The 15,518-nt window shown below is 44.4% G+C and overlaps 1 protein-coding gene across 1 annotated transcript in view; it reads right to left on the reverse strand.

The window, feature by feature from the left end:
- The window catches only part of galnt14 (UDP-N-acetyl-alpha-D-galactosamine:polypeptide N-acetylgalactosaminyltransferase 14 (GalNAc-T14)), a 114,524-nt gene that overhangs the window by 80,741 nt on the left and 18,265 nt on the right, over positions 1–15,518 (reverse strand). Inside the window, 1 exon segment of the mRNA XM_023974323.2 lies at positions 14,120–14,289. Coding sequence (XP_023830091.1) covers positions 14,120–14,289 — 170 coding nt within the window.

Raw genomic sequence — 15,518 nt, forward strand, 5'->3', positions numbered from 1 at the left:
CTACTCTGCCTAATGTGTGAGCTGTGTGTACTTTACCTATTACAGCAAGAGAGAGACGAGGTGGGGGAGCGAGAGAGAGAGAGATGGGGGGAGTGAGAGAGATGGGGGGGGCGAGAGAGAGAGATGGGGGAGTGAGAGAGAGACGGGGGGAAGCGAGAGTGAGGGAGGGAGTCCTAGCGACAGATGTTTGTGTGAGTCTAATTTTACATGTGATTTAATGCTCTGCTAGCTCACCCCGAGGAGCCCACCTTTTCATTATCTGTCCCCCTCAGATGGCCACACACACTGACCTGAAGACACCTAAAGAATGGGCCTGCCCACAGCCCACAACCAATGATCTCTGTGGATTTATCACCTTGACACCAGCTCTGCTCTGTCATCATTCCACATTCATCTCTATGCAGACTTCAGAATGGCTTGGAATTAACCTTCTTAATCTCTGGACAATGTCATAAAAATCTCTCATGCAAAGCCAACGCTTTAAGTATATTAAAAAATTGGGATTATATGCAGCCAGGGAAAGGATTAAGCAAATGCTGCGTTCATGTAAAACTGCAACAGTCTCAATATCCCCTTTGCTGTCTCAGTATATATTGGTTTCTCTGGCTGCCCTGGCTGGATATTGGGGGAATTTTATTCCAGAGAGCAGAGAATGTCAGTACCAGTGGTGCTCCACATTTGGCCTCTTATCTTAGCATGGGGAATCATCTACAATATCCCTCCATTTCCTCCTGAGTTAGAGTCAACATTAGCCAAGTTCATTTACATTTCTTTATCTCCTCAGAACATTTTAATCACACAGCACTAAAATAATCAATCAGGCCAGTTCCTTTTCAACTTCTCAGGCCTAGATATGCAAGCGTGGGGCGACCAATATTCTCCACAGCGATTTAATCTAGCAGATCATTTTATATCAAAGCCTGCTTTCAAACAGGGCTGGGCTGTAGTCCCCAGCAGAATGTGGCTGTTCTACTCTACCTCTCGCTCAGAGCAACGGGAGGGGATGATAGGGATAGGAGGAACACGCTGATATCTGACATCCCCCTGTCAACATGCCTCTCAGTCTGCTCCTCCTGGAAACAGAGGAAATGGGCCTGAAAGAGGCTTTTCATATCTGACAACTGTACATCATATGTGAGGATTCACATCAAACAGACAATAATATTGAGCTGGGCGCTACTACACGCACACACACACACACACACACACGCACACACGCACACGCACGCTGACATGGATGTCATCACTTTTCCTTGCCTCTGTTTTCCCTGTTATTCTCTCAAGCACATGAAACCTTGTTTCTGAGTGTAAAACATGTGACAATGAGCCTCCAACAGTCAACTTCTTGAAGCAGCTCGTTTAATGAAAAATATACATGCTTGTGGTATATGCACATAAGTATGGCTTGAAGAATATCTTCATTTAACTGCAGCCATTTCAGTTTCAGTGAAACAAAATCTATACCTTTATAAGTACACTTTGTTGGCCTTTTGTTCAATGCAGACAGCTGTGGGCAGCTAACTGTTAAAAGCTTTTTCTGTAGCCTTGGAGAGTCTAGACTCTACACCCACACCTTCTCTCTAGCTCACCTCAGACCAAAAACAGATTATAGCAAATCAAAGGCATACGCTACAACACGAGAGGGCAAGCCTATAGTGTTATTAAGCGTTCTCCAAGTGTATGATCAGTTTCCACTAATCCGAGAATGTAAGGTTGGTTCAGAGGCCATTCCTGGTGAAACGAGGGAGGGGGACACTGACAGTCATGGGACACATCAATGCACTTCTTTAACACAGAGAGAAAATATAGGGTCAGGGGGTAAAAGATATCGTCTGTAGAAGCCTGCAACAGCCACTGAAAGAAAGGAAGCACAGAAAAGAGAGTCAAAACAAGAAAAAGCAACTAAACCAAAACCCCTGAGAGAGAGCCATCCAGAGAGTAAGAGAAAAAGACTATGGTGTAGCCATGGAGAGGTCTTCTATCCGACAATGGTAATCAGTGGCCCTAACACACCCACAGTACCAGTCTGTCTGTCATCTGTATCTCCCGCTGGTCACAATGACAGCTCCATACAGGGCTACCACAGAGCTTACTTGGTACTTTACTGCTCCTCTCCCTCTCTCTCTCCCTCTCCCTCCCTTACCCACCCCGTCTGCTCTACAGGGCCCGGCCCAGCGCACCATGACAGGGCTGGGGAATGGGTTACCGGTGAGGAAGCAGAGGGTAATATAACCCTGATACACAGACAGCAGCGGGAGGAAATGAGGTTTGAAGGAGGTTTCTACAGGAGCAGATGGGTGAGTAGAGAGCATCTGGGCGGAACAAGGAGAGTGTGTAGCTGGAAGAAAACAGTGTTACCTGGTGGATGTGATAGTGGATATGAAGAGGTGAACAAGGTAAGAGATGTTGGTTGTTATTATTCTCAAACTAACGTCATTCAATTTGTCCTACATGGCACTGTAGGGGTATTGACTGGGGAAACCAGCACTCATATCATGTTGATAAAAGTAAATAGTAGGCCTACACTAAAAAACATTTTCAGGTGTTGAAACTGACTTCCTTTAATGTACTTCAGATCGGCCCCTTTCTGAGAGTAATRCAATACTGTTGATCAGGTAATGAAAGCCTGAAGAGGCCAAAGCTGGCATAGCTACAGCACCACTCATGAATAGCAGGGGGTCTATATTAGGTGCATGACAACATACATTAGCAGTAACCTGATAGACCCCACTGGCACTTTAACAGCTTCTCCTTATGATGTCAGAGGGCACTGGATCAGTCTTATGAGAGACCACCAGTCCTATTAAGCAACTCAGACCACATTCAGGAAGTGAAGAACATTCTTACAGACCTCTAACAAGTGTATAAATATGCACCGCCAACCACACACACACAGGATTATTCAGCTGTCACTATCCCAGAGAGAAGCGTCTGCTAACCAGCTGATTTGAACCCAGACTGAGAGGCCAGATCTTATCAGAAGTTCACTGTGGTATTTTATGTCAATCATCCAGCCAAGGACCATCCCTCTCTGCAGCCGAGGCACCTGAGAAAGTAGCTGTCAGTGGAGACACGCCGAGGAGGAGTGAGCTGAAATAGAACACCAAGATGAGACGGGGTGAAACAGACATGACTGACACAGACAGATCCTACAAACTCTCCATCTCTGTGTACAAGACAAGAACTGAGGAAGAGATTTCAGTTACACTGTGAAAATGTCATTAGTCCCACAGCTAAAAATAAGGCGCTGACTTTTACATGTGTAATAGAGGACTCCTTTGTTTTTCCCATTTTTTAGATAATTAAATCGAAGAGTTGAAGCTGACGTTGATTGCGTATGCCTTGCTGCGCCCTAGAACAACAACAACAGTTCAGAGACAGCAATGTGAACCAAAATCCTGATGCCCTGAGAGAGAGAGAGAGAGAGAGAGAGAGAGAGAGAGAGAGCTTACGGCAGCGCAGTGTGTTTTCGTTGGGGGTGTGATTGTGAACGGACGTTAAAAATAGGTATTATTTCTCAGGGGATGTGATTGTGAACGGACTTTCCAACCGCTCCTCTAAAAACCGCTTCTCACTCACAGGAAAAACAACTGCAGCTTCAAATTTTCTCTATTCATTAAAATCACAATTTAACCACATTTTGGTGACTACCTGAATCTACCATTTYGTTTTGAAGTATTGAAACCAAATTATATGATTTGAATAAAAATTATTATAATAAACATGAAAAGGTGAATGTAAGAAACGCTCATCATTTCAAATAGGCYACATGTCATATTAAACAGCAYATAAACACTCTRAATAGGTCAGGACACAGACAGGGAGCCTAAGAAGGAAYGTAAATTAATTATTTAGGTTATATTATTTCAATTATTTCAAGGCTATAGCCTACAAAGAAATACATTGTGAAACATTTGCTTGCGCAACATACTAGGCTGGTAGGGAGTCAGGGACATTAAGCAATCAGCATTTAAACAACATCACGTTGTATTAAATYATTATAGTCTGTAAATTGCGCATATACTGTAGGCTGTGACTTACTTAGAATGAAATACAAATTAAACAAAAAATGCCTTATTAGGCTTATTAGGCTTACTCTTTGAATTCATGTTTAGAAACATCAGTTTGGCCAGAGTCTGTGGCTTCAGGCTCATGCGATGGTGCCCGGAGAGCAGGCCAGCATATCCTCTCCACGCTTGCAGAGCCACTGGGGATGCTAAAACCCTTTTGGACACTCTTGCCAGGCTGGGCAGGGATGCAGAGTTTTTTTTCTTCTATAGGAAGGCCTGAAGGTTTTTAGGCAAAATAACCCAATCAAAATGGAAAGCTCCTTGAAAGTTGCAATATGCCAGGCCTAATGGGCCGAGACTTTTAAGTGATCCGATTTTTGTTTATAAATACTTTTCTACTTTTCTGACACACTTACTTAGCTATCTACCTCATTCCTTTMTTTTAGCATTTGCACATAGTAAGTACACCACCATGCTTTCGGGATATGTGTCTTTGCAGATTCCACAATGATTCTTTAGTTGTGGACATTACATCACTGCACTCCCTCTCATGCTCTTGGTCCTCCTAATTTTTGTAAGTCACCTTGATTTTGCACCTGTGTKTTTTATCAGACTGGACCAAAAATCTATGTCCGTGGACGTGAAAATCAAGGCCGGTGCGGACTAAACCAAAAAATGACGTCCGGACAGACGTGCTTACTGAGGTGTAGCCTACAGTGTTGGCCCGAAATGGAATTTTATGATTGCCCATCTRTGTGATAGGCCTAWCGTTTGTAAAACACCAAAAAAAGACGGCTGGTCCACACAGGACAAGAAAAAGATGTCCAAAAGACATCGGTGTCAGTCCCTGCTTACTGGGGTGTAGTCTACAGTATCGTTCCCCAATGGAATCTTATGAATGCCCATCCATGTGGTAGGCCTACCGTTTGTAAAATAGGCAGTTGCATTGGCTTTACTAGTCCTGATTCCTGTGACTAAGCAATTTGGCTATTTAAGCTCTGAATATCCTTCCCAACTTTATCAGGAGTTATCCTGAGCCTATTTGCAATGAGAATCAATGTGTTTACAGTGGGAAATTTTTCACTATGATCAGCTCATGTACGGATAGAAACTTGACACTACTGATAATGACTCCTTTTTTTTGTTTTACTTAACCAGGCAAGTCAGTTAAGAACAAATTCTTATGTACAATGACGGCCTAACCCTAACCCGGACGACGCTGGGCCAATTGTGCACTGCCCTATGGGATTCCCAATCACGGCCGGTTGTGATACAGCCTGRAATCTAACCAGGGTCTGTAGTGATGCCCCTAGCACTGCCCCTAGCACTGAGATGCAGTGCCTTAGACCGCTGCGCCACTCGGGAGCCCCTCCTGGACAGCAGTTATGAGTAGCCTGATTTTCCATACTGCCATTTTACTTTGACTGCATGGGAATGGACAAGTGAAATATTTTGCACCCCTGCCTTTAACATAGTTGGCACTGCTTATCATAGGACAGCATTAGCACTCACCTAAAATGCCCATACGCCTGGCCCGGCTGATCAGCCTCCTCCTCGTCTTTCATCTGCCCTCCACTCGGCTCTATTCGCCCACACCATTTGCATGAATTATTTCATTAGGCAGCAGGACAAGAAATAAGATTAAAAAAGAGAGACAAAAGAGAGGGGACACGACAGTGAAACAGCCCTGGAGGATAATACCAGACCTCTCAGGCTTCTGACAGCCCAATTTCCTCTCTTTCACATCACAGGACCGGAGAAAGCAGCCAGGGGGCCCTGCTGGCGTTAATCAGGTGCCCCTCTCTCTTCCACTTTAGTCTTTGATGAGACTGCCATAAAGAGGGAAACACTGATCCATCTCTCTGTGTCTGTCTCTGTCTCTCTGTCCCCCCTCTCTCTCGCTCTCTCCTTTCTTTCTTTCTTTCTTTCTTTCTCTATGCAGAGTGCAGCCCGAAGCCCACCATAGTAGTGCAGGGGGTGTATGGTGCAGCAGGATGCTGGAGAGGGAAAAAGAGGGCATTACTCTGTAACCTGAGTCACGGGTCACTGGCTGAGTCACGTGTCACCATGGCTGAAACCCAGTCCCAGCCACATGATCACAGGTCCTGGTTAAACTAGCTCCAGTTAAGGAATGATAGATCTTTCTTTCTTTCTTTCTCTATGCAGAGTGCAGCCCGAAGCCCACCATAGTAGTGCAGGGGGTGTATGGTGCAGCAGGATGCTGGAGAGGGAAAAAGAGGGCATTACTCTGTAACCTGAGTCACGGGTCACTGGCTGAGTCACGTGTCACCATGGCTGAAACCCAGTCCCAGCCACATGATCACAGGTCCTGGTTAAACTAGCTCCAGTTAAGGAATGATAGATTTGTTGTTTGTACTAGTGCGACAGCGGAGGTAGAGATTGTGTAATGTCTATGTAAAAAAAATACATTTTGGTAGCCAGCATTGTATTATATTTCAATATTGACTAATGATGGCTCATGCCAGTATTTCAAACTGTTTCACACAACCTTTACTGATGTTGCATACTGTGTACGTATATACTATATTCAAATTATCTGACAAAGGCAAAAAGTTGATCAAATTTGACTGAGAAACTTTAATGAAATGTGAGTAGAGCCTGTGAAGGTTTTCTACAGTAACCTGAGTGAGAATGTGTTATGAAACTTCTCATACTGTGAGGTGTACAGTGCTTTAGCAATCGCAATTTCAATACAGCCCCCTTTTTTTAATCAAAGGTGAAGAATTGCCCTTCTTAGAAGAGAACTCACCCTGTTCAATAGCCTTCCCTGGCATCTTAATCAAGCCTGTGGAGCTGTGTGAGCTGCAACAATGTTTTWCTAAGAGACTGACAGGAGTTGAATGATTCATGTTGGATTTAGGCACAGTGGATTGCAGGCTCTACACACAACAAGAGGTGGAGGGTGGAGGACATTATTGTATATAGATGATGGTAGTTTATTTTTTAGAGTCAACATTGAGCTGTTCAGGTATAAACAGGCCGGCCATAAGTGAGTCAGTAAAGACTGCTATATTTCCAGGACACATTTAGATCGAGCTACAACAACAACCCAGGTGGTAGCAGAGAGCAATTAACTTATTTTCTGCACTGTGTTTTCTGTGTAATTACTAAAGCACCGTGCTGCAATGGAGATCGATGGCTGACTGACAGGCGGAGGGAGGGGAGTCTGTGGGGAAATATGGAGAGCAAACTTCCTCTCTAAGCACAGCTGCCTTCCTACACCACTGCCCGCACTGAGCCACCCTGCACAACATACCAAATGTCACAGCAACATTTCCCCCCACTCACAAGCAGCCTAGCTACCAGGTGAAGAAAGGCACTAGGTGTGGTGACTGCTATGAAAGTCTTTGCTCTAGGAACGTCACTCTGGGCTGAAGGCAGGCAGGCAGCTCGTAACAATAGAATGGGTTAGTGTCTGTCTAYAGGGAGGAATGACTGTGGTGAATATTCACTGGCATCAATTCAACATAAATATTACAGTGAAATGAGACGTGGCAGAGGATATACAGTATTTTCAGACCTGCTGAAACGGCATAATGCGGCTGAGGTTTCAGGTTTAGAGTAAATATGAATCCCTAAACAAAGGCTGGATGCCAGTCCCAGTTTATTAAACTGGTTTGATGTGTGTCCCAGAAGGGGGCGAGGCTTGTGTAATAGCAAAGGTCCTGGTGACCGGCTGACCGTAGATCTGGTGTCAGCCAAATACAGAGGAGCAATCAATACCTGACTCATTTCTACCGCTCACACGCAGTCACATACACACACATTTCCTCTCTCTTTCCGCAGGGGGACCTGAAAGAAGAGAGAGGGAGTGAGACAAGTGGTTGTCTTGTAAGCGATGGAGCGATACGATGGCTGACAGACAGGTTGAAGCCAGGTCAATGTGTGGACAAGCCTGAGGCTCCCTCTGACTGACCCGATCAATGACACAGGAAGGAAAGGCTTTCTACCCTAAGCTCAAAAGCAACAACCAACCTCCATTCAAAAAGCTCCAGTGTCATACCTGGAGAAAAGCTTTAACTCAATTTGGCTTTTCAAACTGGATCTTGGCTAATCATTGTGGTTAGATTTGTGCTCAACGTACATGTTTGTAGATCACGAGATGCAAATAACTGATTCTGTGGAAAGCTTTTCCATTTATCCTCACGTATCCTCACTGTAAAAAATAATTGATATTTCGTCTCTCTGTGTTTCGTAATGTTCCTTCAATTCGCAAGAGGATAAATGTATCTCACAGGAGAAAGCATTCGAGCGAGCGAAAAACCGTCCCCTATGTCTCTCCACGTGTAAGCCATCTATCTGATGCTGTCTGGTCCAAACGAGTATGACATTGTTGCCGCCCGTAGCATTGAAGGCAAGAGAAGCCAGCGAGCATCTGGCCTCCCTTGATAAAAAAAAGTATAAAAAATGTGCCAATCAGCATTGAGCGAGCTCAAATGTGAATGGTTCTGGCGCACCAAAAATACAAATTTTAAAGTGTCAATGGAAGCCAGCTTGGATTTTGGCGTCACTCATATCAAATCCCATTGAGAGCCTACGTCATTGACAGAAAAACTTGAATTGTTGCATCTCGTTGTCTTGTTGTCCTAGCTAGCTAAAATTGTCTCTTTCCTAAATTAGCCATGGATGGAGATAGGGATTTGGACGTGTGGTTTTACTTAATTCTCCGTACTGGCCAATGATTATAACAGCGATCCAACCATTAATTCATACATTGTTGTGTCCCTGGCCTGAGACGATGGAAGTTCAATATGTTGCTAGATGTAGAAGGCTAATATTAACCAGCTAACGTTGCCCATGAATGGAAGTTAGGCTAGCGAGCAAGCATTTCAGCCACGTAGCCTAGGACAACAAAAAATAAAAGCGTTTGCTGTATGACAGAGTCATAGACAGGTTCGTCAACATGAAAGAAATGAGGATGGCATTGCCGTTTCTCTACAAGTAGGGTGAGTCAACATGATTTTTCTACTTACACGACACACACACACACACACACACACAAAGATATCAGAACCATGGACAGCCACATCATATTTAGCTTACGTTGATTGAACTAAATCGTTTTTTGGTATACTTCAGTTGTCACTGTATTAGACTAAGCATAGATGATTTGATTATGTTTGTCATGTCTACTCCAGCTCCTCTGCTCCGGCGTTCGATGTCGCCGGTTTACTAACCACCGTTCCTGGCAAACCATCATCACGCACACCTGGCAACCCTCATTACGCACACCTGGCAACCCTTATTACGCACACCTGCGCCCCATCATGAGGCCACCTGGACTCCATCACTACCCTGATTACTCGCCCTTTATCTAGCACTCCCTAGCATCACTCTTCAGGCAGTATTGTTTCTGTCCAGACATGCTCTTGTTTTGTATCGCTCTATGTTCATTATTATTATTCAACTCACCACCTTCACCTGCTTCCTGACTCCCAGCGTCACCGTTACAATGTTGAAATGTTGAAGTTGAAATGGTACTGGAATAGTGGAGGCAGCTCCTGTTTTCTTTGCGACTTGCGGTAACTCTCCATGGTTCTAAATCAATAGTTGTTTAGTGGTCCGAAAATATCGTAAACATTAACTTGTTTGACCATGCTGTAGGTCATGTAACTGTTTGTTACATGCAATACGCTTTGTGGAATTCACTGGACAGATGTTGCTCTCCAGTTTTGGGATGAAACAAATGTGTGGTTGAATTTATTCTGCCACTGTGACTTCCTATTGTTATTGGCCTTAGGCCTATATATCACGGTCACAAGGCATATGAACTAAGAGGTTATCGAGCAAACAACGCAATTATCACAACACATAGGTTGCAATGGCTTTTTTTCTGGCTTCCACTGCTACTTCCTCTCTTGTGTATCCAAAAGATACTAACTCATAAACGCATGGATTTACAGTAAACTGGGCCTTCAAATATAGCTAGCTGACCCAGATTGGGGTGTTCAGTTGTTCATATGAAAATATCCCATAGCTATAAGCAATTTAGAGAAATGTTACAAATGAGTAATTGACCCATTTTCATCAACAATGCAGCAGCCATCTCCCCACCAGTGAAAATGCATAAAACAGATGTGAGGATCAGCACATGTCCAAGCAGGTACCWAAACTCAGCAGAAAAACAAAYGTCCTCTCACTGTCAACTGCRTTTATTTTCAGCAAACTTAACATGAGTAAATATTTGTATGAACATAACAAGATTCAACAACTRAGACATAAACTGAACAAGTTCCACAGACATTGGACTAGCAGAAATGGAATAATGTGTCCCTGAACAAAGGGGGGGTCAAAATCAAAAGTAACGGTCAGTATCTGGTGTGTCCACCAGTTGCATTAAGTACTGCAGTGCATCTCCTCCTCATGGACTGTACCAGATTTGCCAGTTCTTGCTGGCAATGTTACCCCACTCTTCCACCATGGCATTCGCAAGTACCCGGACATTTCTGGGGGGGAATGGCCCTAGCCCTCACCCTCCAATCCAACAGGTCCCAGACTTGCTCAATGGGATTGAGATATGGGCTCTTCACTGGCCATGACAGAACACTGACATTCCTGTCTTGCAGGAAATCACACACAGAACAAGAAGTATGGCTGGTGGCATTGTCATGCTGGAGGGTCATGTCAGGATGAGCCCGCAGGAAGGGTACCACATGAGGGAGGAGGATGTCTTCCCTGTAACGAACAGCGTTGAGATTACCTGCAATGACAACAAGCTCAGTCCGATGATGCTGTGACACACACCGCCCCAGACCATGACGGACCCTCCACCTCCAAATCGATCCCGCTCCGGGGTACAGGCCTCGGTGTAATGCTCATTCCTTTGACGATAAACGCGAATCCGACCATCACCCCTGGTGAGACAAAACCGCAACTCGTCAGTGAAGAGCACTTTTTGCTAGTCCTGTCTGGTCCAGCGACGGTGGGTTTGTTCCCAGAGGCGACGTTGTTGCCGGTGATGTCTGGTGAGACCCTGCCTTACAACAGGCCTACAAGCCCTCAGTCCAGCCTCCCTCAGCCTATTGCGGACAGTCTGAGCACTGATGGAGGGATTGTGCGTTCCTGGTGTAACTCGGGCAGTTGTTGTTGCCATCCTGTACCTGTTCCGCAGGTGTGATGTTCGGATGTACCGATCCTGTGCAGGTGTTGTTACACGTGGTCTGCCACTGCGAGGACGATCAGCTGTCTGTCCTGTCTCCCTGTAGCGCTGTCTTAGGCGTCTCACAGTATGGACATTGCAATTTATTGCCCTGGCCACATCTGCAGTCCTCATGCCTCCTTGCATCATGCCTAAGGTACGTTCACGCAAATGAGCAGGGATCCTGGGCATATTTCTTTTTGTGTTTTTCAGAGTCAGTAGAATGGCCTCTTTAGTGTCCTAAGTTTTCATAACTGTGACCTTAATTGCCTACCGTCTTTAAGCTGTTAGTGTCTTAACGACCGTTCCACAGGTGCATGTTCATTAATTGTTTATGGTTCATTGAACAAGCATGGGAAACAGTGTTTAAACCCTTTACAATGAAGATCTGTGAAGTTATTTGGATTTTTATGAATTATCCTTGAAAGACAGGGTTCTGAAAAAGGGACGTTTCTTTTTTTGCTGAGTTTATAATGAAGGGCAAAAAATTCTAAAATKAAATTAAAACTTCTAACATTACACTATAATGTCTATGATGAAGACAAACAACTCTCTTTCTCCTTTGTTTGGTCTGAGCAGATCAGATGGATAACATAAGCAGCGTTTGCTGCTGAGGCTAACAAGCAGACGGCTCCTGAGTGCTGGAGACAAACGCGCCGCTCATAGTGAAATTCAATAGAGGTCCTTCGATTCTCACCCTTCAGTCCAGGGTGGATGGGAGAAACCGTGGGAGATGGGAGTATGGCTGAGAGGCGCATCAGTGTCCTTAACTGTCTACYAAAGTCAAGAAGAACTGAGTGGGCCTAGAGCCTGAACCATACTGAGCCTGAGATCTCCACACACAGCATCGTCATACACTGTACTGTAGGCATCAGAAACAATTGCTTGTTATACACACGGGCACACACACATGCGACAAAACAACATCCACAGAATACACACACGCACACAGCTTAAGCAGCTAATAGTYCTAAAAACAGAATGGAAAAGAAGCTTAACATCACTGTCAAATTAGGTTGAAATAGCATTGTGCTCTAAAAATGAAAATTTCATGCCAGCAGATTAGTCTGGGTAAAGTAACATGATTTTCTCGCCTCCTAAGGGTTTTAGTATGTAAGTTAAATATTTAGAGGGTAGGCTGTGTCAGCATAATGTTAAACTGGTTTCATTAATGAAAACATCACATCAGTGAGTAGGTCGCTGCCAAGTCTGTGTTTATACTGTATGGTCAGAAATCATCCTATGATATTTGCAAACAGGGTGTTTGATAACTGCGGGTTTTCCACTTATAGTAGCATCCAGGGCGGTCCTGGACGTTCTGCCGMCCTAAATACGTATTTTGCAGACGTTGAAGTTAGGTTCAATTTAGGTTCTGAATACTTACAGTATTTTCTGGACATTGAAATCAGGTTCATTTTCAGTTCTGAATGAAAGTTGAAAATACGTACAGTACCAGTCAAAAGTTTGGACACATCTACTCATTCCAGGATTTTTCTTTATTTTTACTATTTTCTACATCGTATAATAACAGTGAAGACATCAAAACTGCTTGTAATAAATGTTCGGATATAAACTTGAAACTACTGATCATGATAATTTACCCCATGGGATGAAACTAGGGGACAGTAGTTGTGAGTAACCTGATTGTCCATTCCATATTGTCCATTTAACTTTGACCTGTCCTGTTGTTTGTTAACATGTCAGCACATTTTATTTTGATTGGGCGCAATTTAGGTTAGGCTATTTAAATCGGAGAAACCTGCATGATGTAAAAAGTTTCCGTCTCATTACATTGTCAAACATTTTATCTCCAGCCTGTAGGCTACAGAAAAGGCCACACTCTTTCTACCATATCCTAAATCTGCTACATGATTTATGTTAGATCATTTTTTGGGACAAAATGTTGGTGGAGCGCCGCAGTGATGCGTCTCTCCAACAGCACCCTGGAGAGGCTCGCTGGGAATGGACAAGAGAAATATTTTGTGTCTCGGCCTATGACAAAGTGGGCACTGCTTATCACAGGGTGTCATAAGCGCTCACCTATAAAGCCCATATGCCATTGGTTGAGAGAAATTGACATTGTTTTTGGGCAGAATTATGTGAGGTTTTATGTGTTGTTGGAGGTGCGTGTCGGTCAGTTTAGCTTAGATAATGCCGCCCTCGTCAATCTGCTGCACCTGCTCCACCTAATCCTGCCTAATGAGCGGGCCGGTCCTGGTAGCATCCTCTATGTTCTTTTCATTCTGGTGGAAATCAGTGTAAAAGCAGAGGCTATCTTTGATGGATTCATGTAGGATTAGTTGGTTAATGGTATTTGAGACATCAGCAGTGCAGTGAGGATTTGAATAATATCCACTTTAAGACTAAAGGCCTTAGTCTTATTGGAAGCATACAAATGAAGGCAATGTTATGGGAGCAATGAAGTGGGAGTGTTTTCACACAAACTGCTACAGCGCATGTGGCAATTATCTCTTTCTATGCAGCTTGTAGCTGCCACTATACAGCCTTCCCTCTGACACATCAACTCCCTCATCTGCTAAAAAACATGTCCTCCTCCTCAGGAGGAGCAGAGCCACAATGTGGGGAAACAAGCTATCGTTAGCTTACACAGAAGTAGATACATGCAGCCCTGTCACAGCCAGAGTGATCTGGCATAATATGGGCTATTTAGACGGATATTATTCATCCTCGCAAACGCCTTCTCACATACTTAAACACACACACACACACACACACACACACACACACACACACACACACACACACACACACACACACACACACACACACACACACACACACACACACACACACACACACACACACACACACACACACACACACACACACACACACACACACACACACACACACACACACACACACACACACACACACACACACACACCAATCAATGGGCTATGTAAGTGTACTGTGCTGTGTAGGTTACCTGTAATGTCGTGTGTCTCTGAGAACTCTGTTGCTGGGTATCCTCTCACTCTCTCTCTGGTTGAAGGCATACAGTTTGTACGGGTCTTGTCCTGGTTTCCATCGCCTGGCGTTAAGGTAGTTCTTCTCTTCAAACTCTTCCAGGAGGTCGTCCCATTCTGCCTYCGAGATCTGAAACATAAAAACATTCAACTCATCACACAAACACTGTAGAAACTCAACAACTTGCTGGGGTAGAATTCACTTTCAAACATGCAATAAAACCCCAGTTTCCAACTGTGGAAGTTGTGCTGTAAGCTCCTGTGCAGGTTTTTGGCTTGTTATGATATTAAATTAAGTCTAAAATGTCATAAATATAACAATTGATGGCAGGATTTTGGCAAGTCCCCATCCTCGCAATAATTCCTCAACATAACGACGACAATTCGACAACCATGGAGACAAACAGGCAGACGATGCACACACACCTCCGCATTTGCTGGTGCAGAATCTGGAGGGCGTATCAATTATAGTCTAATAAAACCAGCCTATTTTGTGAAGCGGCAGCATCTTGAAATCACCCATAAACCGGAGCCTCATATTTCCTGCTATCATTTTCTTMTTTTTTTTGCTGATGTGCCAGATTCGGCAGCTCCAGCCATTAGGGCTGAAGGTAGCCAGAGGTCTATGTTCCACTCAGCCTGGATGATGCTGGTGATTAGCAAGCTAGCAGGTTGCTAGTTTCTCCCGATTACAGTTTGAATGGAGTCTACTGAAAAATCCCCAGCACAGGCTCACAAACACACGCACGCACGCAAACACACAAGCACTTATCCTACTGCAAGCCCAGTGTAGAGGCAGGCAGGCAGCAGGGGAGGGCTCTGGGTGAAGCTGTCATGTCCCCCATGGCCTGGGGTAACAAAAGGCAGCCGACTTTGTGACTGAAGGCTTACAAGGCTCATGAATCACTGCCTGCTGATACTGAGTGATTAAATCTGAATTCCATGCAATGCAGCGCAGGGGTAATTGTTGGTCATTGAGAGGATAATACAGCCTACTAATATGTTCCCTGGCTTAGGGCTTTTTGCATCAATGCACCAGAAACTTAATCCACCTTCAGGAAGAACCTGCTGGAGGTCGTGGCAAGGAGTTGGCTCTCTGTTTCGCATACAAAACGCAGCAAATTCAATTGAATCTTTTTAAGCAGAATGACATAGCCTAGAGTCCTCAGGCAAAACTCAGGGGAGATGCAGGTAGCCTGAGGGAGCCATTCCAGAATTCCATCTTTTATTTCATGGTGCTTTTGTTTGTGGCCTATACACCTGGAACTGAGAATCTGCTCAAGATCCTGTGGATTCATTATATTTACCAGACTTGTCTCCCGGCGCCATCGTTATGACGACTAGCCAGCCGTCTCAATG

The sequence above is a fragment of the Salvelinus sp. IW2-2015 genome, linkage group LG28 (genome assembly GCF_002910315.2).
Source record: "Salvelinus sp. IW2-2015 linkage group LG28, ASM291031v2, whole genome shotgun sequence".
Lineage (NCBI taxonomy): Eukaryota > Metazoa > Chordata > Actinopteri > Salmoniformes > Salmonidae > Salvelinus > Salvelinus sp. IW2-2015.